The 27,332-nt window shown below is 43.5% G+C and overlaps 1 protein-coding gene across 7 annotated transcripts in view; it reads right to left on the bottom strand.

Moving 5' to 3' along the window:
• PBX3 (PBX homeobox 3) overlaps positions 1-27,332 on the bottom strand; it is a 330,520-nt gene that overhangs the window by 85,532 nt on the left and 217,656 nt on the right. For all 7 annotated transcript variants that reach the window (XR_013595130.1, XR_013595131.1, XM_078646095.1 and 4 more), the window contains exons 3-4: positions 21,883-22,124; positions 8,338-8,528 (exon numbers count right to left, since the gene is read on the bottom strand). Coding sequence is in view for 5 of the 7 variants with exons in the window: in XM_078646095.1 (XP_078502221.1) it covers positions 8,338-8,528; positions 21,883-22,124 (433 nt within the window). In the remaining 2 variants the exon portion in view is untranslated. The remainder of the gene's footprint in view (positions 1-8,337; positions 8,529-21,882; positions 22,125-27,332) is intronic.

Raw genomic sequence — 27,332 nt, 5'->3', positions numbered from 1 at the left:
TGGTGTAGGACAACATAAGAAACACAGTTGTGAAAACAATTAATTACGTAGCACTAGAAAGTAGATATGTATGCATAATTCATAATTAATGGCCCACTTTCAGAATTTGGGTTTCTTTTTGACTCGGACACAGACATTAACATTTGGACTACCTAGTAAATGCTAGTCAGGCACAAACCGAGTTCTCCCACTACAGCTATATGTCTTATATAGGGGAAACAGTCAGAACATCGCAAATGTAACCACGCTTGCCTTAAACACTCATATGCCTTAACCACGCATATGCATAGTTAAGGCAGTGCGCGGTCTAGATGCAGGCTGCTGCAGGGACGGAGCAGGAAGACCTCGACAGCAAGAGAGGCAGAGGAAGCGGCGAGGTAAGCGGGGCTGTGTTGGGGAAGGGGGGTCATTTTGGGAGCTGTGGTGATGGCAGGGGTTAGTACTTTTCGGGGCTGTGCTGGGGGCGGTGGTAGTTTTCAGGCCTGTCCTGGGTGGGGGGTAGTTTTTGGGGCTGTGCTGGGGGAAGGAGGGGAGTTTCAGGGCTGTGCTGGGGGAGACCTCGCCAGGAAGAGAGGCAGAGACGCAGTGAGGTAAGTGGGGCTGTGGTAGGGGGTCGTTTTTAGGGCTGTGCTCCGGGCTGGGGGTAGTTTTCAGTGCTGGAGGAGGGTCGGGTAGTTTTGAGGGCTGGAGAGTGTTGGGGTAATTTTCAGGGTTGGTGGTGGGGTAGGGTAGGGTTAAGGGCTGGGGTTTGGGGAAGTTTTGAGGGCTTGGTGAGTTAAGTAGATTTTTTTTATTAAGGCCTAGGGCGTTAGGCCTAAGGGCAGTGCAAGGGGTTGAAGTAGTTTGCGGGACAGCGCGGGGTATGGGGTGGGTAGGGTAGTGTATGTTATGGGGCATGGTTTTAGGGCTCAGGGCACGGGGGAATGGGTAATTGGGGTCGTTTTTAGGACTTAGGGGAGGGCAGGGTAGTTTTTAGGTCTCAGTGGGGGTGGTTGGGTAGTTTTTCTAATTAGGGTTTAGTGTTTTAGGCATATGGGCAGTGAAAGGGGTTGGGGTAGTTTAAGGGACAGGGCGGGAGGGGTCAGGGTAGTGTATGTTAAGGAATAGGGACAGCGGGGTGCGAGGGGGCGGGGTAGTGTATGTCAAGGGGTAGATATGTTTTTTTTTAATTGGGGCGAGGGGGTTGGGAGTAGAGGCAAGCTTAGCCATGCATACTACTTTACCATTCATGCCTTTGCCGCAAAATAGATTGGTAAAGGCATGTGTGATAAAGGAATGTGTGGTTAAGACGAATTTGTGGTTCGGTTGAGTGGTAGAGGCATGCGTGGTTCAGAGCCATGTGTGCCTCTATCATGCAACCCATATATAGAGTTCCTTCTATCAAATGCTGAGGAGAGACCTGTTTGCTCTAGAGTACAAGAATTAGAAAAGGGCAAGGGGAGGGAATACAGTACAGGGAAATGAAAAAAGAACTAGAACTCAAGTTACATACTAGGTTAAGGTAAACAAATTTTGATGAGTTCAGGGGTAAATTAGGAAGTACTTTTCAATATACAAATCAGTAACTTTCAGAATTCCACATGTTCGAAATTCAGAGTTTGTAAACTTCCAGAATGCACGTAAAACCTTTTACATTTGCTCACATTTATTCACCCCTATTTGTAATCAATTAAATAGGGTAAGACCTAATCCTCCTGACACGCTGTTTATTGCCGACTGCGGTCTGCTTACGAGGGGCAGACTATGGGCCCTATTCACAAACTTAATTTTGTACTACATTTTGTTTAGACTACTTTATGCTATTCACAAACCTACATGCAGAGTTTACGCCTCAAACCCCTCCTATCTTTTTCTGTGTGTTGTGATCTCCACCCCAAGTGCAGCCTCCACACACGTAAGTACATGTTTTAGAAGTAAATGTGGGAAAGGACAGATGGGAGTGGCTGGAAAATGAGTAATACTTACTTCTAAAAAGGTGGGTAATAGGGAGGAGGAGTTAAGGGAAGGGTCAAAGAGGGGTTTGGGAAGTACGTCTACACAAAAATAAGTCAGTGCCTACTCACAGAAAGGGACTCAAAACGGTAGTTAAGTACTCCAGCTCAGAGCTGAAGTAAGTCCACCACCACACGTGGTCAACCACTGGTACTGCAACACCCTCCCATAGAATTCAATGGGGTTAGGGACTTCAAATAAAACCCCACAGGAAATATTATTAAATTAAAAATAAATATGTTAATAACTTTTTCGTATTTGAAAATTAGTGTGGCAATAAATGTTATTAAATATAATTAATGTACTTTTGATTAATCCTATACATAACTTTTAAGAATTATTGGTGCATATATGATCTATATGAGCCAAACAGGCTTCTCAGATCAAGCCAATTGAAGCTCATCAGGGTCCCTAGGTTTAGGAGAGCTAACTGGGGCGGAAGAAGCTTCCTAGTTTACACAGCAAGAATCTGGAACCAACTACCACTAGACATAAAGACCTGCCCATCCTTGAAATCCTTCAGAAAAGAAGTTAAAACATGGCTTTTCTCTGCACAGCCCTAGTCAACATCTTCAAGAGCCAGTGGTACGTCTCAGCGCCAAGACGCCCTTGGGCATTCGCGCGCTTTATAAATAGAAAAATCAAATCAAATCATATAAAAATGTTTTAAATTAGGTGGAATGTTTTTTTTTTATTTAACCTTGAGAAGAATCATTTTATTGTAATTTAATATATTTTAAATAATTTAAATTTTATTTCAAAATGCAGTTAATAGCACTGCAGCATTTGCTCTTTATTTTTATTTTAAAAATAAATATATACAGATTTTGTATGTCACTATTTTACATGAAAAACATTTTAACAAACTTTTTCCTAGTTGAATAAACTTTTTTACTTTACCATAAAGAGACTCCTTAGTGGGGGCGGAGATCTCTGAATGGTAAAGTATATGCCACAGTTCCTATACTTTACCATAGGGAGTTCTCTACAATCTGCGCAGAGATGTCCGCATGGTAAAGTAAAGCGAAAGCTCCCTATACTTTACTATAGGAGGCTCTCTACCCCAGAGGTGGAGGAAAAAACTCACCCAGCATCCAGCTTAAATGGATTTGTTTGAAGAACGTTTGGTTCCATGGACAATATCCACTATGTCAAGAGATAAAACTTAGCTGTCGCCACTCAATCTCCCCACATAGAATATGGGTTTAAGAGATTCAAGTGCAGGATTACTCCCCTGCCCCCCAGAGATATCTGATCTCCACTCCTCTCATATGACCCCTACCACAGCAGTGAGACATTTGTCACAATCATGAAGTATGGAAGGGGAAGGCCTGTTGGTGTTTATCTGCCATCAAAGAAGATAACAAGAAGTCTCTTGAAATCTAGATGGATTTGGAGTGACAGTTCAATGTTGGGCCCACTGAAAGGTGGGGTTCAATTGAAGGGCCCACGTGTGGCACCTGGTGTAAGGGACAAGGAGAATGTACCGGTCTAGGAGCTCAAGAAAACTCTGAACCAATCTCACCAAGACCCAGGACTGAGATAGAAAATTTGAGTCATATCTTCAATGTCTTGGACTGCCTGTGGTGGTGGAAAGTCCCTGTATCCAGTATCCATTACACCACTGTGTTCAGAATTACTCCTATGAAGGAAATCTGATGGGACTTCGACTCACTGATACAAAATCACAAAGAGATCAAGAGGGCGGCCATAATCAAGAGGTGTTCTACAACTGACTGTGGTGAACCCGCCTTCGGCAGTCAGTCATTGAGGTACTGAAACACATTTATTCCCGTCCTCAAAAGTTGAGCTAAAACCACCACCAACACTTTTGTGAACAGCCAAGGAGCCGAAGTAAGGCCAAACAGCAGTAGGTACACTGGAACGAGATCCAACTCCACAATGAACTGTAGATAGCCTCTGTGGTACCGCAGGACAGGTATATGAAAAAAACACCCTGTAAGTCCAAAGATACCATCAAGTCTCCAGGATGCAGAACAAACAGGATCTGTTGCAGAGTGAGCCGTTTGAACTTGTCTTTTCTCAGAAAGACCAGAGGTCCAGTATAGACCCAAGGCCTTCATCCTTCTTCGCACCTTTGTCCAGCAGGAGGATGACTTAATGCATAAAGATTAAGGCATGGTCTGTCAAAATGTGCCCTGGTGGACAAATCAAAGCAACTTGGGGCCTCTGCACCAGGGGAGGATAGATGAATGCTGCTGCTACTGGTGTGAATGGGTGTGACTGCAACAAGTCTACTGCCTTGAAAAGACTGGGCCAGATGCTGCACCTGGGGAGAAGGTTGACGGTGTCAGTAAGCTAGGCTTCTGCTGTAACCCTTTAATTTCCTGTCTGGGCACGGGTTTTCCCAGACGTGGGTCCCGCGCTCTCCATGCCACTGGAGACAAGCTATCCTGGCTGATGAAGGCTGAAAACCCAAAACCAGTCCTAGGATGCTTGTTTCCAATCCAGGGAGGACCTGGCCAGACAGCTCGGGCTGGACTGTTCCCATTGGGCGCAGGGTCAAGACTGATTTTCATATGGCTGGGTCCATACTGGAATGGCAAGGTGAGCAAAAAAACAAAGGAGTTAGGCCCAGATCGCTGTACTGGGGTGAATGTATGACATTGTTCTGCATTCTGTCCATCAATTGTACTTTTTGTAAAGGACGGAAGAGCATAGCTATAGAGGAGGTACAATACAAGCATCTTAGTGGCAAACTGTTTAAAGGAAAGGCAAGCAAGGATGGTGAGGAGGTAAACGGGGTGCAAAGAAGGAGAATGGAAGGGACACACTGACAGTAGGAAGGTGATTGTGAGATATTATTGATCAGTAGCTGAATGGTATTCGGCTTTACATCATTGGAGGGGCCCTGGGGTTATGCGGTAGAGATCTTCTGGGTGTGAGAAGGTATGAAAGAGGAAGCAGGAGGACTAGTTAAAGTTACTTAGATTCCTGCAGGTGCACTGATGAGTTATTCTTGTCTTGAAGTATTGTCTTGAATTATTATTAGTCATGTTTGTTTTAGCCTCTTGTGTGCGGTGTAAAATAAGGTTCTTTAAAAGTGCCTACTAAATAGTTTCTGCAAAGTTTCATTCCTCTGAAGATTGGGTTTGCAATCCGAATGCACGCGCCTAAGGACAATGTGCAGCACAGCATTAGTCCTGCTGTGCTACGCCCCATCACTCTTACATTGTTACTAACTACATTTCATCATATAACCTGCAAACTCCTTCCCCGAGGCTCTATTTATCTCATTACTTTCCTTCCTCTCATTTTGTGCTGTTTACCCTGTTTCATTTGAGAAAAAGCACTTTGCAATGTGCATCTGCAAGATTTACCTTTCCTGTTGCCTTGTGTGCTCTGCCAGCCTAGTAACTGATCGTTTGTAATTGCCTGCTAATGATCAATGTGGCCAGGATACTGCTGGTAATAGCAGTGCTTCTTCTACCTACTGCTTGCACGTATAAATGTATAAAGCTGTTGGTTACTAGCTGAAAGAAATACTCTGTTACTGTTTCATGGTTCCACAAACACAGGCTTTGACTTGTCCATACACACTGGAGCTCATTGAGATCTGCCTGACTCAAACAGTGTGTAATAAAGTTATACTTCATTGCCCAGATATACCTGGAGCTCACTGAGCTCTGCGTCACTCAAACATTCCCTCCTTTACACTACACAGTCCATGAGTACAGAGCATGTGTGTAGTAGAGTTATACATCATTGCCCACATATACCTGAAGCTCACTGAGATCTGCATGACTCAAACATTCCCTCCTTTACACTACACTGTCCCTGAGTACAGAACATGTGTGCAGTAGAGGTATACTTCATTGCTCAGATATACCTAGAGCTCACTGAGATCTGCATGACTCAAACATTCCCTCCTTTACACTACACTGTCCGTGAGTACAGTGCCGTTGGTGGTAGCCGAGCGCTTTATAAACTCTTCGGGATGGTATGGTACAGAACATCTATATGGTAGAGTTAAACGTCATTGTTCGGATATATCTAGAGCTCACTGAGTTCTGCCTGACTCAAACATTTCCTCCTTTACACTACACTGTCCGTGAGTACAGAAGGTGTGTGTAGTAAAGTTATACTTCATTGCTCCGATATAACTGGAGCTCACTGAGATCTGCATGACTCAAACATTCCCTCCTTTACACTACACTGTCCAGGAGTACAGAACGTGTGTGTAGTAAAGTTATACTTTATTGCCCAGATATACCGGAGCTCACTTAGATCTGTGTAACTCAAACATTCCTTCCTTTACACTACTCTGTCCATGAGTACAGAAGGTGTGTAGTTAAGTTATACTTCTTTGCCGAGATATACCTGGAACTCACTGAGATCTGCATGACTCAAACATTCCCTCCTTCATACTACACTCTCCCTCAGTAGGAGAGCATGACTTTGACATTCCATGTTTACGCTACACTGTCCCTGAGTATCGAACATGTGTATAGTAGAGTTTGACTTCATTACTCACTAATAACTAGAGTATACTGAGATCTGCAGGACTCAAATGATCCCACCATTTCCACTACACTGTCCCTGGGTACCGAACATGTGTGTAGGAGAGTTATACTACTTTGCCCAGATATACCTGGAGCTCACTGAGAACTGCATGACTTAAACATTTCCCCCCTTTATACTACACTCTCCCTGAGTACTTAACGTGTGAGTAGAGTTATACTTCATTGCCCAGATATACCTGGAGCTCACTGAGCTCTGCATAACTCAAATATTTAATGTCCTCGTTTACACTACACTCTCCCTGAGTAAAGAACGTGTGAGTCGTAAAGTTATACTTCATTGCCCAGATATAACTGGAGCTCGCTGAGCTCTGTATAACTCAAACATTTCCTTGTTTACACAACAGTTTCCATGAGTACAGAGCACGTGTGTAGTAGTTATACTTCATTGCCCAGGTATAACTGGAACTCACTGAGATCTGAATGACTCAAGCATTCCCTCGTTTACACTACAGTTTACCTGAGTACAGAGCATGTGTGTAGTAGAGTTATACTTCTGTGTCCTCTTATAATTGGTGCTCACTGAGATCTGCATCACTCAAACCCTTTTTATAGTACACTGTCCCTGACAGCAGAACATGCATTTAGGAGACATCAGCAGGTAAACCTGTAAGTCAGCAACATTCAAACATTTCCACTACACTCTCCCTGTGTTCAGAACACGTGCTTAGTACAGTTATGTTAAACCGATAAAAGTAATGGTAATATCAAGGTGACTGGCGAATTGCTCTAAGGCACTATTATGAGCACAACTTGACTCCAAGGTCTCTGGTTTGCTGAACATTTGCTACTTCAGTAGCATATCTAGATCACGTAACACCACCTACCACCCAACAATAACCATAAACACCGCAGGCATCAGCAAGTGCATGGCATGGCTCCAAGACACATAGTTAGCTGAGCACAACAGTGGCACAGGTAGATCAAGCAATACTCACATATAACACTACAACAATACACATTTGGCACAACAGCAGACCCCACAATGTGCACACCGTGTTTGACTAAGCAGTCCCAACTCATCGGCATGTCTGGATAAGGCTAAACTCACACATCACACTACAACAACAGTACACAATAGCTGCAGGTCATGGCACCATCATGCAGACAGAGTTCCAAGTCATTAAGCTAGCTAAGCATTCAGAATGGCACACACAGAATAAGTAATACTTACATATTCTGTTAAAAGAACAGTGCACATTCAGCACAACTCCTGACCTCATGATGCACACAACACAGCTCCAAGCCATATCGTTAGCTAAGCACGTTCCACCTCAATGGTCGATCCATTCAGGTTATGTACCTTCCAATGTACGTCTCAATCTTGAAGAAGTTAACGTAAACCCACCCCACTCAGAGACACACAGAATGGCTTCAAAGCTAATCAAGAGCAAAGATACTTAGAAAAGTAATTACCACTTGAAGCCGAGTCATAAACTACAATATTCCCCAGCAGAAGGGGCATCCATGCATGTTCATCTTTGCCTGCATCAATAACAGGATCTAGGGAACAACTACCCAAATAGAAGCCAAAATGACCACGTTGACTCAATGCGAATCTCAGACGTACACAGGGCACCCGTACTCGGACATGGCTTCAGGACCATACAAATGATGGGAATGCCTAAAACAAATGTACTTGATGTAACATGCAATGTATCATGACATAATATTTCCCGCATATCAACTGGTGGCCTAGCCATCTATTGGTTTGGGGAGGAAATGTATTTACTCAACAGGACAATTCATTTTCAGAGGCATTCTTGGTCAATAGATCAAAGATGGGTAAATAATGTTTAAATACCTGGCATCCAGAAACCTGGATCGTAGGATCATTACTGCTTCACAAGTGCTTTGTTTCAGCTGCATCTGAATGGAACTGAACTTCCGATGGATGATCCCGACCATCCTTTCAATCTCTTTCGGAGAGATGGGACGTGTCCGACTTTGTTCCCGAAGCAGATTCATCACATGCGTTGTGAACTCATTGCACGCCTAGACATAAATTCAAAAATACACAATACATCAGCAAGGAAAAAGTCCAGAGCAATGGACACTTTTGAATCATAAGGCATGTTAACAGTTTACCTTGATTGGAAATTGTATTACTATTGTGGCAGTCAACATGGCCACAGAGCATGAGCAGGGCTTGCCCCAAGCCTCTGCTCACGGACTGTTTCGAATAAGGTACCACCACTACTATTTTGCTCTTGTGTGAGAAAGAAGAATTAAGACCCTGCCTTTTTGAACGCGTGTAATAGTCGTGATAACAACCCTTGTGGATAACGAACTGCACAATATCCTTATTCAAATGTGAACTGTATGTGATAGGTTATGCACTATGTGTACCAGAACGGTCCACGAAAAAGAGCTCATATTTAATACTTCGTGGATTGTGGTAAATTAACTATCATATGTAACATTAGACCTTATAATTGTCATTTTTCAAGTGCAAACTGTGAACAATGTATTGATCTATCTAAATAAAGAAAACTGATGCCCATAAAAGATTGAGCAAGAAGGAGCCGTCCTTAAAAGGCACAGGGCTTTTCTGAAATCAGTGGTAGCAAGGATTAAATGCATCACCGAGACAGAAAGCTTGCACACTAATCATGGAAAGTAATGTCAAATTAGGTGGGAAATATTGCCAAATCGAAAAGGTGTGTCCCTAAACCAGTGGTCTTCAAACTGTTTAATGCAGAGTCCCCCTTTTACAAAACAAAATCATTGTGCCTCCCACAATGTTTCACAATTATTCTATTCTGTTACATTAGCAATGTTTAAATATGTCTAAACATATTAAAATATTGCACTTAAGTTCTGTTATCCATTTTAAAGATGCAATCAGATACAGCATTGCCAAATATACTATTCTGGTCAGGCTGGCCTCAGTAAAGTGTAAAATTGCATTTACAGACGGATTATCAGAAATGGGGGAGTGGGTGACGGGGAGGGGTGGCTCGGTTGAGGAATATTTGGCACACCCTCCCAGCCAGGATATAAATGACAAAAGATATTAGTGATGGCCAATTACAGAGCAGCTACTACCACTCATATTTTAAACTTAAAACAAAGCACTGTTATCAGCATGATGCTTTTCTTGGCCTGAGCTTGGAACCCCCCCCCACTCCATCAATTAAGGCCCCCCCTAGTTTGAAGATCTCTGTCCTAAACCCATGTGCCTCACTGTCACTCTCATTTGATCTCGTAAATGATGCTTGAATCCATGGTTATAATAATAATGGCATTATTATTATTATTCATACGAGTAATAGTACCAATAATAAATATAATTATTATAATAATAGTGAATTTTTATTTGACGCTTCTCATGACACTTCAGGCACAACACAGATTGGCAACGGCTGATAGATGGGCTTATGTGCTGAAAGGAAAAACAAGCTAACTGGATTTATACACACACAGGAAGCAGGCATGTATTTGTCAACAAGGCGCTTATAGCTATTAGTGAAAGATTAAAAAAACAACGTGAATACCGCAAAGTGTAATTGGCGGGGTGGAGATTAATGTGCGTTAAGGTCTAATATTGCTAAGAGGGTTTCTGGTCACATAGTATAAAGCACAAAGCCTGAAAGTCCAATAAATCGTACTTGTAACCTGAATTAAGGTCCAATATTTTTGTTTTGTGACATAATTAACCACATACCCAAAGTATCCACTAGTGTGTACATATAACTAGATCTTAGACATTTGTTGGGCTTGTGGACTAATGCCATCACTTCTGGGGCCTGTATTTGGCCCCTTGATCACAGGTTAAAATTCCAGTGGGTCCACTCAGAATTTCAATCTTAAGAGGTCAATAAAAGGAGTACCATTGCGTTGGGTAAAGATAAACATATAGTATATGTCAATAGGGCCAAGAGATCTCCTAAGCATGAGCATGCTTTCCACAAATACACTTCTTATGTCATATATTTTTATACATAACTTCCTTGAACCTGTAATTACAACCCACACTTCGCACCTCGAATTACAACTGGTTATGTGTTGGGCATGTGGAAGTCAACATCGAGCAAATCCAGAGATGGAACGAAGAATTTCTTACAGCAACACAAACGGATTGCTTTCTGAGGTACTTCTTCAGCTGGCGAAGATGTAAACTTGTAAAAAGTCCACATTTGTAAAGCGCACAATCACCCGTAAGGGTCTCTAGGCGCTGGGGGCCGTCGGGGAGATTAAGCGAGCTATTGCCCAGAGTCACATGGTGCTGGGCTAACCTGCCGCCGGAGCCGGGGATCGAACCGTGGTCCCCAGATTCCAGCGTCAGTCGCCCTGGCCGCGGCGCCACACCTCTCCCTGTACTCAACTCCCTGGAATTTTCCCGGACCAGGAAAAAACATGTGTTTCACTGGGATGTGTGGCAGGCTTAGATCCCCTTTCTAAATCATGCAGCGGACCTCACCTTTCAGTGGGCCAAGATGTTGGTGCTTTTTCATGCATGGAGGAGTTATGGAGGCATATTAATGAATTCTAGCATGCACAAAAATGTCACTGGATTGAGGACCCACCACTGATCAATCGTGATGGAACTCCACTCCTTCAGGAAAGTTGAATTTCTCCTATGGGGCTACTCGATGGGGCGTACTGGGGGTAGTGTGGCTGGTGCCCAAGGGAAGTCACTGTCCACTGCCATCATTATGAGACTTAGGGCCAGATGTAGGTGGCTAAATACCGAGCGGTAACACAGAAATTCGCAGAATTTCTGCGTTACCGACCGGTATTTGGCTGAGAGCAATAAAGGTGAGTTTAAACCTACTAGCAAAATAAGGAATCGCAATAATTTGCTAATTGCAATTCCTTAAATGCAATGTAGGTAGCACAAAAGAAAGTGCACTTCAGGCTTAAGGAATCGCTAATTACCACCAACTGCAAGTTGGTGGTAATTAGCAATTTCCTGTAAATAAGCACTTTTTTGCTCTTTTAACCCCTCCCATGCTCACGACAAGCTCAGCTCGTCATGAGCCACGTGGCCATGTGCTCATGACGAGCTGAGCTCGTCATAATGGCCCTCAACGCTCGCACGTGGGGCTAATTCCCCCGCTGTGCTGAACCTTCTACAGGAACGGGTGTGGCCGTGACGAGCTCAGCTCGGCATGAGCACACGCCCACCGTGGCTCATGACGAGCTGAGCTCATCATGAGCACCGGGGCGCTGTGCGCCTCCCTCCTTCCCCCCAGCACAGCGGGGGAATCAGCCCCACAGGCAAGGGGTTAAAAGTGCCATGTGGCACACATTCATGCCCTTAGGGCATGTATGTGCGCCACATGTGCACACATGCACATTTCAGGGGTGAAACAGGGTGTTCTTTTGACACCCTGGCACCCTTGCAATCGCTCCCGCAATTTGTGATTCTTTAATACCAAATTGCAAATAGTGAATATCTTCCCATTCATTCCTATGGGCCTCCTAGCCCATAGGAATGAATGGGTAAGTATTCCTTATAAACGAATCTCAATTTGCGATTCGTTATTAAGGAATTTTAAGGAATCGCTAATATTTTAGTGATTCCTACCTACATTCAATTTAGCGAGTCCTTAAGAGCGATTTGGTAAAAATCGCTATTAAGGACTCGCTAAATTGAATTTATCTACATCTGGCCCTTAGACTATTTCCACATTTTCAAGGCAGGGTCTGCTTCATATAGGTCAATGGAGTCAGAGTGCTGCACTGGGGGTAGGACTAGTGATATAGCTGGAGTTCTACCAGGTAGGGCTGGCATCGATATTCACCTTGATATGGCTGACCTTTACCTTTGAAATCATGAAATGGCTACAGATGCTGCGTGAGTGGCCGTCTTACTCACTTCTAATTCTAGGAAGATATGATAGACAGATGCATTCATACTTCACATCTTTTGTGGTCCTCAACCATGAGGACAAAGGGGCAGAGACAAAGGCGATCTTAGGAGACGGCGAAAGGGCAACCTTCACTGTAACGGATTGCGCCTTGGACATCATCACTGCTGATTTCCATAACTTGGTGGAACAGTGGTCGTGCACAAGCAAGGCTGACTCTTTTGTAACTTTTTCAGACTGAAAATCTAGACCAGATTGCTGCATATATAAATTCATGGTCAATCACTCTTAAAGAGGCATGTAGACAAGGCACCTCCGAGTATCAAAGTCGACAAGGACGCGGCCTGATCTCTGGGAGTACTGCATCAGCAGTGAGTAAGACTCTCTGACTGACGTTGCAGTCGTGTCTTATACCTGCTTTCTGGTGTTGTCTAGATGTCTTACTTCCCTTTAAAGGGGTGCAGTGCAAGGCAAATAGGATTTTGGGGTCTTGTTGTGTCACCCACAACAGCACAGAATGAGCTTGAGGCTGTAAGTTAGACTTGTTGGAATGTTGTCCGGGCCTTATATTTTTTTCATCAAGGCATGGGATTACTGCTGCTACTCCTGTAGTGAAAACTAACATGACTCCTTTTTATATGTGGTCCACAATGGGATTGGATCTGATGGTCTTGTGTGGCAGACTACTCATACCATACAATCTGTTTCTTTTCTTGTGACCACAGGTTCACATCAATGTGATGGTCTTTCTGTTAGAGAATGCAAACCAGCTGTGTCTTTCAGTGGTAAATCCACAGTAGGCAAAGTAGATAGGTTAGTGGTTGGCACACCAGTCATCCCATTCTGCACATACTGTGCATGGTATGTCCTTGTGATCTTCTTGTTTTCTTGTTCACTTTCTGGTTTGTCTCTTTCAAGCAAAGAGTGGATGGTTTCTTTGGGCATCAGAGACCGATGTCAAAGTGGCTGTGTCTTCTCTGTGGGATGCTGCAGTTCTTGAGGTGGTTGATGTGGCTGGGGCAAAGGCTGTCGCTGAGGAGGTGGTAGTGGCAACTGCAGATGCAATGGAGGTGGTTGTTGTGATGCTTGTGGTCATGAAGGTGCTCTAGGAAAATGAAATAATTGCCCATAATGATTGTTGAAGGTCCCTAACTGATATTGTGGGGGCCCATACCATGGTTAGTTCTTGGTACTCCTTTTCTCCTGAGTACAGAACACCATGAAATCATTGCATGATCATAATGCCACGGTCCTTTATGCTGGTGCGCATATTAAAGCTGGCAAGTGGAATGATCTCTTGGTGACACAACATCCTCAGGAAACGGACTGGGACCAACTGCAATAAATGTGACCCATCTCTGTCATATGATGTCTTTGTAGAAAAATGTCTGCAGATCCTGCAGCTCTGACCTTGTGAGAAGTACATGAGCACAAACACTAAGCCCTTAAAACGGTTCTCAATAAGTAGCCTTTGATCACCAAATAACACACTTTTTATGGCAGAATCTGACACTGGCAATATAAGATTCGTACCACTTCTGACGCAACCCTTGAGAGTCAGAATGGCTACCCCAAGTTGGTAAAATCAAGGTGTTAAACATTATAGCTTATCTGAAGTAAATTATACAGAGTTCAACGGATCTCCCTTCAAACACACCCTGTGATAGAAATGAGAGGTTTGGTGGCCTCTTCAGGAATGGTGTTCTTTATGCTCTCAACTTATTGGTTGAAGTTCAAATATTTGTCAATGAGGTAGTTGTATTAATAAAGAAGCATTGCTTAAGAACTTGCAGGCCCTCTTCAGAAATGCACTGCTGTTTTAAAGCTACTATGGGACTCCCGGCTTGATGACGGGAAGGATTGAAGCATGTGAACCGATGATCCGATTCTGGAGACGTTTTTTATATCACACGTTTATTTTTGTGCAATAACGTTGAGAAAAATGTATCTTTTAATGATGTTTACCACAATGTTCATTGAAAATAAAACACCAAAAGAAGGGTGCCATAGCATAACAAAATAGAACAATACAATAAAAAACGGCCAACACACATAACACAATACCAACATAAAGTAACAAAATTATACTCTACGTCGTAAGAAAACATAAAAACCACAACACAATCCAACACAATTACAGACCGCCCCAACACAATTACAGACCGCCCCAACACAATTGTAACTTTATGCTGTTTTGTTATGTGGTATTGTCTATTCACGTGGTAGGAACTAGCTATCTGGGAGAGGGGGGAACAGTGGCGGAACAAAGAGCAGCGCTAGCACTTCCGTTTTGGCTTAGAAATGCCAAGGAGGGTTTCTCCTATCCACTAACAGGAGCCCCTCACCCATGTCAGATGGGTGGAGAGCTGATCTAAATGGGGGGATAGCTACAGAGCTGAAGACAGGCCTGTGCTGTGGCAGCTGGATTTTGAATTCTTGAAACAGTGGTGGTTTAAAGTAAGGCAAAGAGGGACTGCAAGAAAATAGGATTGGGTGGTACAATTTCTCCTGTAACTGGCTAGTGTGCAGGATAAATCTGACACCTCAACAACCACCACCTCAGGACGTTCTTGGACCAGAGATGACTCTGCATGAAGAACTGGTTAGTCCTGAAAGAAAAGGCCTGAAAATCTGGGAAGAAAATGGCTCACTCAAAGACTTCTAAATGCTACTGACACCCACAGTCTGAGCCTGCTCTCCAAATGTCAAGGGGTGGGCCTCCTGCTTGTCTGCTTCAGGGAAACAAAAAAAGAGTGACTCCTGATTCCATGAAGTTCAAGATGACTACAGAGGACTGCACTCCGCCAGTACCTGGCTAGAAAGAGACCTTGAGCCCAGAAGCCTTCCTGAGAAGGTATGGGTTGCAGGACCAACCAGAAGGAACTTTCCCATCAGTTTGAGAACTGAGAATAAAGGTAAAGTATTTCACTACTTATATGCATTATGTTTTATTATTATGTATTTTATTATAAACATTGATGATTTAATGGCACAGTTGGCATTGACGGCCTAGGCTTCTTAACGGTAATTATAAATAGAACCTTGAAATGATTCTAGAAAGGTAGTCTTACTTCAAATGTTTGGATTGCATTGACAAAACTCCAATGTATTTTAATACCAAATTGAAGCCTTTTCAGTATGGTATTGTATAATTATCACTTTAATAATGTTTAGCTGCACTGACATTTTAAGCACTTTTAACATCATTCTGCTGTAATTCCTGAAATTACTACATTTACTAATTTTTAGATCTCGCCTATGCAGCGCGCCTGCGCTGCATAGGAGACACTTACCCGTTGTTCTGCTCTTTTTCGAAGAACATACTTGTGCTTGTGGCGGCATCCACCTTGCGGGAGCGAGCAGGGGCGCGCCACAAGCACGAGTATGTGCTTTGAAAAAGAGCGGACTGCGCGCACACGCACACACGCAAACAGCTGCTGCTTCTTAGTGCGATCGCTTTCACTTGAATCTCCGCTCACTTAACCATCCTGAAGCTTATCACAATGCAAAATAGAACCACAATACTTTGCAAACCGCATTCCATCACCGAAACCCCATGTCCCTCAAGTGTTTACTAGTCCCTCATTAAGGCACACACATCTCCCCCATCTTTTTTGTATCTAGCCACTCTCCAGTACACAATGCAGTTAGTAGTTTATTTACCCCGCCGCTGCCGCACCTAAAATGCAGTCTCCCCCTAAGTGGGCGTGAATTGTACAAACTTAGCATCTGCCCCAAGGTCCAGCACTTGTTGTGACGGAGAACAAGGCGTCCCAAAAGGCACGGGCACAAAGTGCAGTAGAAGTATAGCTGTGCTTTAGGCGTATCGCACACCCGGCCTTCTAGACACCCTCGCTGTGTCTTTGTGCACCCCTTTGAGTTTCAGGCTGTAAATGATATGCATCGTTTCACACGTTCTATGAAACTTTATGTGCACAACCCCGGGTGCCAGTACTCACGGGCGGCAAGCACTGCTCCACGTCCTGGGGCCCCGCCAGAGAGATGAGCACTTTCTCTGAACTCTCTGCCATTGCTGCAGCTCCGGGTCTGAACCTGGTCCCCGCTCTGCCCACCGTGCACCGAGAAGCGCCCGACCACTCAGTCCACCCCCTCTGGGCCCCTGACCCTCCAGGGCACCTCCATTCCTCACGTCCGTCACAAACCAAACTCCTGCCCCTCCCATCCCTGCTAACGCTGCTCATTCATATCCCTAATGCTTCCGCCCTGGCCCCCACAGCACCTGTCCGACAAAGCCCTACATCCTACCTTCTCTAGTGCACCACCTGCCAGCCATACACCTGCTGTCTTCTATGATTCCAGACGACCCACTGCCTGGCTTGCCACCTTTTCAAGAGAAACTAGCATTTGCAATGCAATAGGTCTCGCATTTATGCAAGTTTAAGCTATTGGCATTGAAAATGACAATGCCTTTTATTTATGTTTTAAAAACGAAAACAAAAATAAAAGGCATAGTTATTTGCAATGTCAATAGCTCAAACTCGCATAAATGCGAGACCTATTGCATTGCAAATGATTGTTTTAATTAACTCGATTGAATGTATGCACTGCTGCTTTTGATCAAAACAGTGTCCATTGGTTGTGTCATTTTTATATTTATTTTGATTTTAATTTGAAATAATGTGATGTGTGACAACTGTTTATTAAAACATATTGTAATGATTTTTAGTATGCAATAAATCTGACAGTGATCGAATCTAATATATGTATTTTAAATTTGACAATCCAACCTGAACCACCACTGCCTTGACAAATATTGAGAGTCAGGAGTGGCAACCGAAGTGGGAGGGGTCGCAACGGATTACACTTTCAATTGATGTCGGTGCTGCACGGCTTATGCAACACTGCATAGCACAACTTTACATGCACACATGAATCATTTAACTATAATCTTTTCAGTACGTGTCCTTACTTTCCCTGAGCAGGGCATTTAACTTTAAGATTACTATGCAACATAGTCTCCATTTGTTTTGCCCTCGACATGAAGTTCCCATTTCATTGTTTTTCAAAAAGACTCATTTTATAATTGTGTTGAGGGATTCGTGTGGATAAAAGTGCTCCAAAGCGCCAAGTATCAAGCAAATGATGTGCTTGTCCCAGCAATTACTGTGGAAATACGCCGGTTTTAAAGGCTAGGTGTTAGGTGTGAACTAAGAACCTAGAACAACATTTAAAAGCGAACGAGAAGCTTTCTTTTTTAGACAAATCCCCAAGAGTTGCTCTCTGTGAATAATGCGAGTCATTTGTGCCACCCAGAAGGTATATTCGAGAAGAAGCTCTCCCGCTATCATCACGGCAGATGCTGTACACTCATCGTCTTTGCTTCAATGGCTCTGCCATGGAGCTGTCTGATGGAGAATGGTATTTCTTCTGTACGTGGAACATGGCCAGCTGCTGAATATCATAATCGTCAAACAATAATGGAAGTGTTAATGACGTGATTAAAAATAGGGTAATTCAAATCTTCAATGTTTGGGTCTGGTGTCAGCCGAGACCTTTAGGCTTTAGTAACATACTTGTAGGGAGAGGCCTTCACTGTGCCTTCTTTGTCCAATGGTCTGTTGTTGTGTTGTTCATATATTTCCCACACTATAGCATACAGCACGAGCAATGGGCCAGCCTACTTCAGCCATTGGCTAACATCGCTGCGTATGGCAGCCTACTTCAGCCATTGGCTAACATCGCTGCGTATGGCAGCCTACTTCAGCCATTGGCTAACATCGCTGCGTATGGCAGCCTACTTCAGCCACTGGCTAACATCGCTGTGTATGGCAGCCTTCTTAAGCCATTGGCTAACATCGCTGTGTATGGAAGTCTACTTCAGCCATTGGCTAACATCGCTGTGTATGTCAGCCTTCTTAAGCCATTGGCTAACATCGCTGTGTATGGAAGTCTACTTCAGCCATTGGCTAACATCACTGTGTATGGCAGCCTACTTCAGCCATTGGCTAACATCGCTGTGTATGGTAGTCTACTTCAGCCATTGGCTAACATCGCTGTGTATGGTAGTCTACTTCAGCCATTGGCTAACATCGCTGTGTATGGCAGCCTACTTCAGCCATTGGCTAACATCGCTGTGTATGGCAGCCTACTTCACCCAATGGCTAACATCACTGTGTATGGCAGCCTACTTCAGCCATTGGCTAATATCGCTGTGTATGGCAGCCTACGTCAGCCATTGGCTAACATCCCTGTGTATGGCAGCCTACTTCAGTCATTGGCTAACATCGCTGCGTATGGCAGCCTACTTCAGCCACTGGCTAACATCGCTGTGTATGGCAGCCTTCTTCAGCCATTGGCTAACATCGCTGTGTATGTCAGCCTTCTTAAGCCATTGGCTAACATCGCTGTGTATGGAAGTCTACTTCAGCCATTGGCTAACATCACTGTGTATGGCAGCCTACTTCAGCCATTGGCTAACATCGCTGTGTATGGTAGTCTACTTCAGCCATTGGCTAACATCGCTGTGTATGGCAGCCTACTTCAGCCATTGGCTAACATCGCTGTGTATGGCAGCCTACTTCAGCCATTGGCTAACATCGCTGTGTATGGTAGTCTACTTCAGCCATTGGCTAACATCGCTGTGTATGGCAGCCTACTTCAGCCATTGGCTAACATCGCTGTGTATAGAAGTCTACTTCAGCCATTGGCTAACATCGCTGTGTATGCAAGCCTACTTCAGACATTGGTTAACATCACTGTGTATGGCAGCATCCTGCTCTTGCACAAGGAGCAGCCTGCACACAATGTGGTCCCCCTCAGTGCCAGAGGCTACGATGGATGGCAATGTGTGCTTTTTAGTTTATTTTTCCAGTTTCTTTTTATTGATGAGGACCCGGCAGCTCCCACAACAATGTTTAATAAATGCCACAGCAAAATAAAACAAACACTGGCAAAGTCAAAAGGCTCGGAGGCAACACCAGAGCAATTGGTATTGCCCATGTTTTCTGGTGGATGCTTTGGTGTAACGGCGAAGTTCGCCTTTTAATGTCCCTTCTATAGTATAATTTTATTTTACGTTCTCCAAGCTAGGAGTAAAACAGTTTCGAGGTACATTGTGCGAATATTAAAGGGTTAAAACTAAACATTTTCTTTCTGTACAAATTCGTGATATCCCTATAACATTTGCTGAATGCCTGACACCGCATCAAGTCAAACCATCTATGAACGCAAGGATTGATTAGCAAGTTGGCAAAAGCCCAACATTCACTGAATTCAGAGAGCTTTCCTTTAAACCAGTAGTTCATACATGATTAATTAGAACATCTCATTTATGTGGTGTGCACTTTAGCTCATTACTCTAAGTAAAATTCGTTAAGTATTTACATTTAGATAATTAAAATCTGGGTACATCCTTGAGAAAGATGCCTACACTTCAGGCAAAGTGATTTTGTTACCATACTGAAAGTAAATTACAGCCTCATTTACATGATCGTCTGTTCTGTTTGAACTCACTCCTGGGAATATATGTGGTTGCATGTCCAGTGAGAAAGGGTAGAATTGTTAAGTCATAGAATTGTGGAGGAAAATAGTGACAGCCTTTCGCTTTCGTGGAACCTAAAGTATAAATAATTATTGATATATGTATTTTACACACACACACACACATACGTATATAGATATATATGTGTGTCTGTGTGATGGAGTGTGTATGTGTGTGTGAGAGAGAGTGTGTGTGTTCGCATGAGGTTGAACTCCTGCCTTCAACAAATAGTAGTAAGCCTGGATAAAGCACTGTAGAATCCTTAGTGGTGCCGAGTGCAAATTCAAACACTTGATTTTTCACAACAGCAAAGCTTCAAGTTGGTCATATCCAAGTGCTTCCACTTTGATGCTATGAAAAATATGTGGATTTTCGGTGGGATCTTGGAACCCGTTGCAGGTTAATGTTTTCCACTATTGTTTGCACATTTTCTGTACTATGAGGAATTTCAGGATTCACAGCAAACAATGATTCTGAGAATTGTAACTTGTAAATATTGCTCACAAATTCAACTTTTGGCATACAGATTTTTGAAGGAGACCCCTTCAGTTTACACTGATTCACGTGGGTATACAACGGAATTCCGAATTCAATTGCAATTCGGATCAGAAATATAATCTGTAGATTCTACATTAATCTCCATGTTGAGTAAGATAACATTTACAATGAATCTTTTGACTTAAAATTACTAGTCTCAGAAAACAAGAAAGAGCTGTCAGAGTACATTATGAAAAATTCTCAAAATACATTTATGAAAAACATACAGGTGGAATGTAGAATGCTCCTGATTAAATCATCATTAACTGAGCTTTGGTGATGGAAGGGGTGGAAGCTGTAGGAGAAAATTAAGGAGATGCAGATGGGTACATGGGAGCGTGACTCAACAATAGAAACTATGTTGTAGCTTGCTCAATAGCCCCATTGAAAGGTTGTTGTTTTAAAGACTACCAGGATAACTACATTATAAATTTGTTATTTACTGTTTGTTGTTAATGGCTCAATGGTAATGCCCCGGTTACTTACCGGTAATCTTCATTACTCCGAGTATAGTCTTCATCGTCACATGACTAACAAAGTTAACTCATGTGGCGAGGAAGACTAACGAGGAGGTAATGCCCCGGTTACTTACCGGTAATCTTCATTACTCCGAGTATAGTTTTCCTCGCCACATGAGTTCACTTTGTTAGTCATGTGGCGAGAAAGACTAACGAGGAGGTAATGATTGTGCATGTGTCAAAAAGGAATGGTTTCGTAATTGCGCAAAACGTATTCGGCAGATTCACAGAGCTATCAGTGCACTTAAGTGTTACTAAGGTACTTAATGCCAACTTTACCAGGACATATTCAATGTTGTAATTCACAAAACATCTGCAGGCAGTTTGCCACACTGAAACACTCAATGGTGAAGAAAAACAAGTTCGTAATTACTTTGCATTTGGAAATATACACTCCCTTTATTCCCATTCCCTGAGTACTTGCAGAAAAATGTGACAGTTTCAACATCCTTGGAGTATTCATTGAATTCTTTCTTAATTCAAAAGCAGTTGGAAGTTCGCTTCAAATATTGGAGTACCCATACGGGAGGAATTTCTGGCATTCTTAGTGAATCAAAATCTAAGTATTATGTATTATTATTAAATTTATAAAAATTTTAAAGTGCACTTTTTCTTAGGACCCTCTAGTGCTAACTAGCCTGATCATTTTGGCCAAAATATGATTTGGTGGAATAACGCCTGGTAGATTCTTCTGCGCGAAGTAAAGGATACTATAGTATTTTGTCAATAACCCATCACAAAAAACAATTTTTGAACCCAAAATCTCACCTGAATAGTCTGTTTTTCTGTACTGCAGTCACTTAGTGCCCAATATATAAAAACACTCAAATTAAGACAATGTACAAAAAGGAAAGATCTTATAAATCATGCAATCTTGTGAGAACATATGTCTATACTTCTACCTTTTATGAAGCTAAAGAAAACTGAATAGTCAAATTGCCTCTGAAGCCAAATGTAATATCAACGAGATGTCTGACCTGTTCGTATTTCTCCAGCTCCGTGTGATATATTTGTCTGATCTGGGTCAGCTTGGCTCTGTAATCGGAATGTTCGATAGAATTATCAGAAGACCCTCCAGACGCTGCCGCTGCAGCAGCTGCTGCTGCTGATCCACCACCTTTTTCTGGTCCCGAAACTCCCTCTGCCAAAAGCATATTGTCCAGTCTCATTAGCTGCGGATCTGGGGGGTCCTCTTCCTGTGCTCCGCGAATACTGAGGCCTACACAAAATAAATTTTAAAAAGAACATTATTTTGAGTTCAAATCAAATATTGCTGTGGCATTAAAGTAATTTAGCATACTGAACAATAATCCAACTTTACTAGTACAAACCCACTTTTCGGCTTTAAATATATTAATATACATTGTTAAAGATTGCATGTAGAAACTTTCTACTGTGAACCTTCTCAACACTTGGTGATATTCAGAAACTGAACCCTTGTACTTTTTAGACGAAAGAAAGACCTATTTTCTAGCAGTAATGTTTAGAGCACATAAAATATTTTTCAAAACGCACACTATTAGCCTCATATTGAGTTTCCAGAAATAATCTTGGTCATTTTCCTGCTCCTGGAATTTCTTGAATTCCACAAGGAGCTGAAAACGTAGCTTTTCAATTAATCAACCGACCATAGGTGGGACTCGGGCCACATACGTGCTCAGTGCCAGGATACCCTCGTGGGTGATAGGGCACTTTACAAATACACAGAACATATCTGGATTTCGCTGGGCCCTCTCATTAGCATATAGGTACAGAGAAAATCAGCCCCAGAAAGGAGCAGCTCTAGGATTCTTTGATCTTGCAGGGTTGGTCAGATAGCATATCAAGGAATGGATAAGAAACACACTGTGAAGGAAAGAGGAATGGAGATACTCAATAGTAGGAAGAGAGAAGCAAAGGGTTGATGGAAGCAGAAAAGAAGGACCTCTGAAAATACTGAGAAGTATAATCAAGACCTCCAGATGGAAGAATATGTTGACTGGGTAATCAAAACCATATATCTAATAAACAAGCAGGTTATGTGGGGTTTTGTTCACCAATACTTTACTTTTTTAATGGTAGCTGCGATTATATTCCTACTCCCTTTTTTGATATGGTAGTAAGTACCTATTTAGTAGTAAGCAGCTGAATCAGTCCTGCTTCCTACAACAAAAACACTACAGACTCAGCTGAAAGTCTTGAAAGCATGCTATAAAGAAAACAAATTGCTACGAATTTCATAATGAGGTGGCAAACAGAAAAAAGCAAGACAGCTACCTGTGATAATGGAAAAAGCTGCAAATAAAACAATCCTTTTCTTACTTCGTTCTAAACCACTAAGATAATCATTCCTGCATAAATATCTTAAGTTATCTGAAAATAAGCTTGTTAAATTGTAGAAGAAATTTGGACAGAGTAGTCTTTTAAATCAGTAAGCTTCCCTTTCTATTCCATGCAGCACTCTGTGGACTTGTGAAGCCCTGGATATCAAGAGCATCATCATAGTTAACACAGATGCTGGGAAGTGATCATACACGAAGTAACCATAATTATGAGACAGTAGAAGGAAGGTTTTACCTGCTATTTAGGATGTGTTGCCCAAAGCCAAGTACAAGCCCACTAGGAGGACTTTGTGCCTGAAAAATTAAATCCTTTGTACTACCAACTTCGGATAATGAAATGTATGTATGTTGAAAAGAAAAATGTCCACAATCACTATGTTTATTTGTGACTTAAGAACTATTGCCCACCAACAAACAGACATCAACTTTAGTTACGATAAAGACTGAACCAAGGGACACATGGCTTCATTTCTGCTTTCAGATCCAAACGCTGACATTTCCTAAGCCGAGAGACACTGGGCAAGATTCAGAAAAGGAAATCAGAAATATTTTGGCAAAAGTAATCAAGCCTTTAGGCATAATACAAGTTAATAGTATGTTAAACCTTAAGAGAAATATGCACAGTTGTTTTTGGGTCTTATCTAGCAGACAGCTTTTGGCTGTCTGGAGGTGAAAGCCTCTTGAGGACCACACTAAAAACCATCAATGGCCGTAGACTCCGCCCATTGCCTATTATTGGTTGACTTTCTTGTCACTCTTATTTACTTGCTTCTTATTTAATGGCTTCTTTTCACTTTCTCATGTTTGTCAGTCCCTGGAGCATAAACTCTTTACCATCCTTTTGATAGGCTGTCTCATGGCCTTCCACTACTCCCATTCAGGGAACTTTTTTGCCTTTACCTTTCGAGAGTGCATGCATTTCCTGGCTATCTCCCTTGTGTGCTGTTTTCCCTAAAAACTGCTCCCCCTTAGCACCACTATGTGTTGCTCCCTTTTCCCTCTTCCCAAATGTGTCCATTGCTTTATTCACCTGTCCCTGGCTTTTATTACTTTTTAAAGGCCTCCCTGCACCCAGCATCGAGTGCCTCCCTGCTCCTTCTCCCCTGCCCACTCCCATTGCCTCCCCTCCACCCACTTACCCCTACCTGTTCCTTCCCTAAGCACTCAATTTCATACGGGACTAAGGCTTTTGCCTGTCTGTTTTGCATGTTATAGCTTGTGAATTTCAGTGCTTTGTTTTCAGATTTAATTTGCAACTATAGCTACATTTTAGCTGTGTTTTAAAGTGATATTCTAAGCCTACATTACAATGATATAACCAAAGCTAACCATAATTTCACTTTAATTTTAGTTTATTTAAGTGAATTTATAGGATTGTTTTAACCATAAGCCAATGCAACGGTTTCTTGTGTCCAACCTGCCGAGGGAGGCAACCCCCACTGTGCATGGCCATAGAACCTGGCCTAAATCTCAACCCGCTGCAGGCAGCCAACCCTCCTGAGTAAGGCATGTGTAGCAGAGAGTTTGCTAGACGACCAGACCTTCAACAAGGCCCTGTGCCAAACCCCATGTGTGACAGTTGGTCAAGCACAGCAGTGGGACTAGATTTAACAAATCCGGCACAGGATTTGGGAATCCCACTTTGAAAAAAATGTATAATGTACTTTAATTCTAGAAGGGTCTCTTTGAGGGCCCCACACATTAACCTGTGATCATGGTAGGCTCACCCTACCCCCATTTCGGATTTTTATTTTTCCAAACACAGAGCTATTTGCACTGTTTGGGTTATTTGTGGGCGTACTTAAAAAGTATCTGTAACCGCCAGCCAATCAGAATGCAGCACATTAATGAACGTGCAGTCAGACTGGCAAATCTGCGCTGGATGATGGGACCCGATAGCATTTGTGAATCTGCAAAAGATCTGCAATGTTATCGTTCAGATATCTCTATCTTATGAGATGTATTAAGTCTGTAAAAAAAATCTAATTTCAAACACTAATGTCTCAAAAACTACTGAAAAGATTTAAATTAAACCAAACAAAGGCACTTCCTTGAGTACATTTCTACTTTCATGCCAGGTTTGTGTAATTCCTTTAAGACATTTTGTTCTGCATCGAAGAGTAAAGAATCCTGTGGGACTTAAAATGGGAAGCAAGGACTCCTATCCATAGATTGAACTTTGGGGGAATGCTGAGCTCTACTAAGTTTTCTAAAAATGTAACTCTTCACTTTGTTTCGGTGTCAACTTGTCAGGACTATATTTTTATATTTATATAATCGTGTAAAGTACACACCAGTCAAGGTTATCTGCATTTGGCACAAACAGCAGCAGAAATAAGACTTCAGCTTGCACCAAAGTGAGAACTATAAACAGTAAACATGTTAGGGCAATGTGGGTGTTGTTAATAAGTGAGAAAGAGGAAAAGATGAGGGTGAGGGACAGTAATGGAGGGAGGGGAGGGCGTAAGCTTGCTCCCTAAAGGGTGATGAGTGCTCTCGTGGTGAGAGTTCCTCGAGGAGGCACCTGGCTACCGAGAGGGTGACGAGTGCTCTCGTGGTGGGAGTCCCTCGAGGAGGCACGAGGCTACCTAAAGGGTGATGAGTGCTCTCATGGTACAAGACCCTCGAGGAGGCACCTGGATACCTAAAGGGGGAAGAGTGCTCTCATGGTGGGAGTCCCTCGAGGAGGCACCTGTCTACCTAAAGGGTGACAAGTGCCCTTATGATAGGAGTCCCTCGAGGAGGCACCTGGGTACCTAGAGGGTGACGAGTGCTCTCATGGTACAAGACCCTCGAGGAGGCACCTGGCTACCTAAAGGGTGAAGAGTGCTCTCATTGTGGGAGTCCCTCAAGGAGGCACCTGGCTACCTAAAGGGTGAAGAGTGCTCTCATTGTGGGAGTCCCTCAAGGAGGCACCTGTCTACCTAAAGGGTGAAGAGTGCTCTCATGGTGGGAGTCCCTCGAGGAGGCACCTGGCTACCTAAAGGGTGAAGAGTGCTCTCATTGTGGGAGTCCCTCGAGGAGGCACCTGGCTACCTAAAGGGTGAAGAGTGCTCTCATTGTGGGAGTCCCTCGAGGAGGCACGAGGCTACCTAAAGGGTGAAGAGTGCTCTCATTGTGGGAGTCCCTCAAGGAGGCACCTGTCTACCTAAAGGGTGAAGAGTGCTCTCATGGTGGGAGTCCCTCGAGGAGGCACCTGGGTACCTAGAGGGTGACGAGTGCTCTCATGGTACAAGACCCTCGAGGAGGCACCTGGCTACCTAAAGGGTGAAGAGTGCTCTCATTGTGGGAGTCCCTCAAGGAGGCACCTGTCTACCTAAAGGGTGAAGAGTGCTATCATGGTGGGAGTCCCTCGAGGAGGCACCTGGGTACCTAGAGGGTGACGAGTGCTCTCATGGTACAAGACCCTCGAGGAGGCACCTGTCTACCTAAAGGGTGAAGAGTGCCCTCATGGTGGGAGTCCCTCAAGGAGGCACCTGTCTACCTAAAGGGTGAAGAGTGCTCTCATTGTGGGAGTCCCTTAAGGAGGCACCTGTCTACCTAAAGGGTGAAGAGTGCTATCATGGTGGGAGTCCCTCGAGGAGGCACCTGGGTACCTAGAGGGTGACGAGTGCTCTCATGGTACAAGACCCTCGAGGAGGCACCTGTCTACCTAAAGGGTGAAGAGTGCTCTCATTGTGGGAGTCCCTCGAGGAGGCACCTGGGTACCTAGAGGGTGACGAGTGCTCTCATGGTACAAGACCCTCGAGGAGGCACCTGTCTACCTAAAGGGTGAAGAGTGCTCTCATTGTGGGAGTCCCTCAAGGAGGCACCCGTCTACCTAAAGGGTGAAGAGTGCTATCATGGTGGGAGTCCCTCGAGGAGGCACCTGGGTACCTAGAGAGTGACGAGTGCTCTCATGGTACAAGACCCTCGAGGAGGCACCTGTCTACCTAAAGGGTGAAGAGTGCCCTCATGGTAGGAGTCCCTAGAGGAGGCACCTGGCTGCCTAGAGGGTGACGAGTGACGGGTGTCGAGTGACAAGTGCTCTTGTGGTGGGAGTCCTTCGATAAGGCACTAGATACCTAAAGGGTGACGAGTGCTCTTGTGGTGGGAGTTGCTCGAGG

The sequence above is a fragment of the Lissotriton helveticus genome, chromosome 5_1 (genome assembly GCF_964261635.1).
Source record: "Lissotriton helveticus chromosome 5_1, aLisHel1.1, whole genome shotgun sequence".
Taxonomy (NCBI): Eukaryota; Metazoa; Chordata; class Amphibia; order Caudata; family Salamandridae; genus Lissotriton; species Lissotriton helveticus.
Note: the sequence above shows the minus strand (reverse complement) of the source record. Positions and strands in the feature narration are given on the sequence as shown.